Source organism: Diadema antillarum, unplaced genomic scaffold (assembly GCF_040938485.1).
Source record: "Diadema antillarum isolate AM-2024a unplaced genomic scaffold, OU_Dant_1.0 seq00000898_RagTag, whole genome shotgun sequence".
Lineage (NCBI taxonomy): Eukaryota > Metazoa > Echinodermata > Echinoidea > Diadematoida > Diadematidae > Diadema > Diadema antillarum.
This window is the reverse complement of record NW_027271759.1, coordinates 36,634-39,937: the sequence shown is the minus strand read 5'-3', so window position 1 is coordinate 39,937 and position 3,304 is coordinate 36,634. Positions and strand designations below refer to the sequence as shown.

Here is a 3,304-nt window from a genome sequence, read left to right as displayed (position 1 = left end):
GATGCATTAACCAGCTCTTCTTTGATACCATTTACAGGATTAGCAGCGAAAGATATCAACAAATCATTAATATCTTTATCATAATTATGATTCTTGCGTCGACTGAGTTGGCTTTATTGCAACTGTTTAACAAATTGCACTTCAATGACGTAAACAATTATTCACTGTTTTAAGTTATAACAATGATAAAAATGATCATAATGTGCTGTTACAGCAAGAGTAATTGTGCATACACTTGTACCCACTTTCTCCAGGACTACCATATGGACAGCAATGGCTGGTGGGACATCGGATACAACTTTCTGATTGGTGGAGACGGGAACGTGTACGAGGGGCGTGGCTGGGACATTAAAGGAGCGCACGCAGGCTCTTACAACTCCTTTTGTACTCCATAGATAATAAGAATAGATACTTTCATGGTTTCCTCTCCATAACCAAAAGGCGTTAGAAATTGTCAATAGATGTTGATAACATCGTTTTGATATAGATTTTTTTTTCTAGAGCCATTTTTAAGTGTATTTCTGTGCTGACAAAGCATTTTGTATTCTAAAAGTTGACATTGACATCTTTATAGACGAGGCGTACTTCAGAGGGAGAATTTCAGAGAAAAACATTAACGCTGAATAGGATTATGTCATTCACAGCGATAACAATATGAATTAAATGATTCCGATAATCAAAGGCAGCCAGAGCTTCTGAACCAATATCACTGTCTACTACAGAGACCTGGCAAATTCTGTTGAACACTCAGGGAATCGGTTAATAAGTGGGTCATAACTTGCGGTGTGTGTGTGCGGGTGTGTGTGCTTTAGAATCATAATCTTCAAGCAATATCTCTTCTTTAAAGGTAAAAGCTCTCTTCAAATTGAATGCCACTCCCCCTGTTGTTGTTAACTCCTCCATTTCACACGTGTCCGAACATAGCATGAAAAACGGAATACTAGTAGATTTTAATTGTTTGAGGTTGTCATTTTGACAAGGTATTTCGCTGATGGGAACGTTCACGAACACTTCGCCCAGTACCACGATGATGAACACACTCTACAGCCTTTTGGACTGTTTGGAATCCAAGTAAGAATGAGACTCAGCCTACAAGCTCGTATAATTTTAATTCTTCATTTACACAGAGGGTTGTCGAGTTAGATATGTTAGGAAATGCTACAATTCAAAAAATTCACACTTTTATTATGAAGAGCCTCGATAAAAAAAGAAAAAAATTCTTTAAAAATTGAAGACTAGATAATACTTTTTTCTATACAACACAGTTCTCTATCCCAAGACATTTGAGCTATTGAGTTCTCTTGAAGAATACATATACCACCTTTCCGCGAGGTTTGAGTTGAAATATGGAGGGTTTGTATTGCAGACGGTTACCATTGAAAGGTTTGAAATCAGACTGTAGAGACTTGGTGCTTTGTAAACATATTATGATGACCACATATTATTACCAATTCCATCATTAAGCAGTGTGGCCTTTTACACCCTGTCTATACAGATACTGGAAGACAACCCGTGTCTTTAAATGAACTATTCAGTGCCAATAATGCAATGAAAATCACTGGAAACGTCCATTATTTAGATAAAAATAAAAGAAAAAGAAAGCAAACAGACAAACAAAATTTTCCAAACTAAGATTCTGCTTGTGACCTCATCTGTCAATTATTGCGAAAGTACTCATATGATTAACAAAAAAAACAACAACAACGCCGTTTTCATGCAGTCAGTAAGCTATTTAGATCCACGTCATTCTCATAGAATGCCATTAGTCTGTGCACGTTTAGAAAAATAACCCTGGTATCTTGCGCAATCAGGGTGATGTAAATCAAATCATGATGCGTTAAGTTGAAAATGCCGACACTTCCCATATCAGACTGGCGATATGCTTTCATTGTTTTAGTTGGACCCTGTGGAATGGTTTTGTTATGTGATGTATACCAGGAACGTGCTGGAATAATTTTACTTACCCCTGTTTTCTGCGCAGCAACAAAATTCTGTCATGCTACACCCTCTACGGTCATCGCCAGGCTTCCAGCACCGAGTGCCCTGGCGAACAACTCTACGATCTGATCCAATCTCACGCACACTGGGTAGGTATATTGAACATTGATTGGAGTCTGTGAAAAAAAACAACAACAACTTGTGTGTATGCGTGAATGAAGAAGAGAGAGTGTATGGAAGGCAATTCCTGTCATTAACGAGAACTATCGGTATAGAGACCTGCTCGAGCAAGTTGAGCGAACAATGGCATTGATGGCCTTCCATATAAGAGTACGTTGGGACTTGGGCGTATGTGCGTGCATAACACTTGCAAGGAATGAAAACTAACCTCTTTAGAAAACACCTAGACAGATATCAGTGGGTATGAGGGGAAGGGGGCAAAGGAGAGGAGAGGTTTTTAGAAGAATGTACGTGTGTGCTGTGAAGTGAAAAGAGTAACGTACCGGTGTGAATGTGAATGCGTTAGTATACAAATTATATGGGTCAAGTGAAAGAGAAAAAAAGAAAGTTCGAGAGAGAGAATTTACGCGTTTTGGTTGGAGTGTACATTGTGTGGGTATGTGTGTGTGTGTGTGTTTGTGTGTGTGTGTGTGTGTGTGTGTGTGTGTGTGTGTGAATTGTGTTGTGTTGTGCTTGTGGTTTTAGTTCAAGCTCCGATATATAACAAAATAGAAAGAAAAACAAAAACTTCCTCTTCACAAGCCCGTTAATTATTTTTATCCGTAAATATACTTGCCGCCCTCCCATTTTGGTTTGTTTTGGTTTATTTCTGCATTTTAATAATCAAATTCCAATACACCAAAAATTTCAAAGATACAGAGAATAGCAAATGTAAGGATTGGGACGGCAGCATAACATTTCGGATTTGTATTCGATGTTTTGTATGCTGATGGAATTACAAAATGTTGCAACATCATGGCCATTTTCTTTTCTATATTTCCTTCACGTTCTCAGAGCTACCAGTCTGGATCAGTGGGCAACCCTGACACGTCAACTGAGTGCTAACCGGATTTCACCCGCCACTCACGAATCTCTCGTCATCGGTGTCGATGTTCCAAGAATTTCCGACATCATTCTGTGACATTAATGATCAAACGCTTGTGTTCCTTAAATGTCTCTCATCACCACGTCTGAAATCGTAAGAAAGCAAAGCACGCAGTTTATAATCTACTTTACCTGATAACAATTGTTGACCGAATGCACATAACAAAAAGACAGTACTTCTGAAGTGGATGTTTTACACCATTGATGAATTCTTAGCAGTAGGTATAGGAGTGCAGGTATATACAGTGGAAACAATCATTAG

At 38.5% G+C, this 3,304-nt stretch overlaps 1 protein-coding gene across 1 annotated transcript; it reads left to right on the top strand.

The window, feature by feature from the left end:
• The first annotated feature begins 200 nt into the window (after positions 1-200).
• Positions 201-3,003, top strand: LOC139741032 (peptidoglycan-recognition protein SC2-like). Its single transcript, XM_071651622.1, has 4 exons — positions 201-384; positions 981-1,071; positions 1,982-2,087; positions 2,953-3,003. Exons 1-4 carry the CDS (start codon positions 201-203, stop codon positions 3,001-3,003), a joined length of 432 nt encoding a protein of 143 aa, XP_071507723.1.
• Positions 3,004-3,304: the final 301 nt, after the last annotated feature.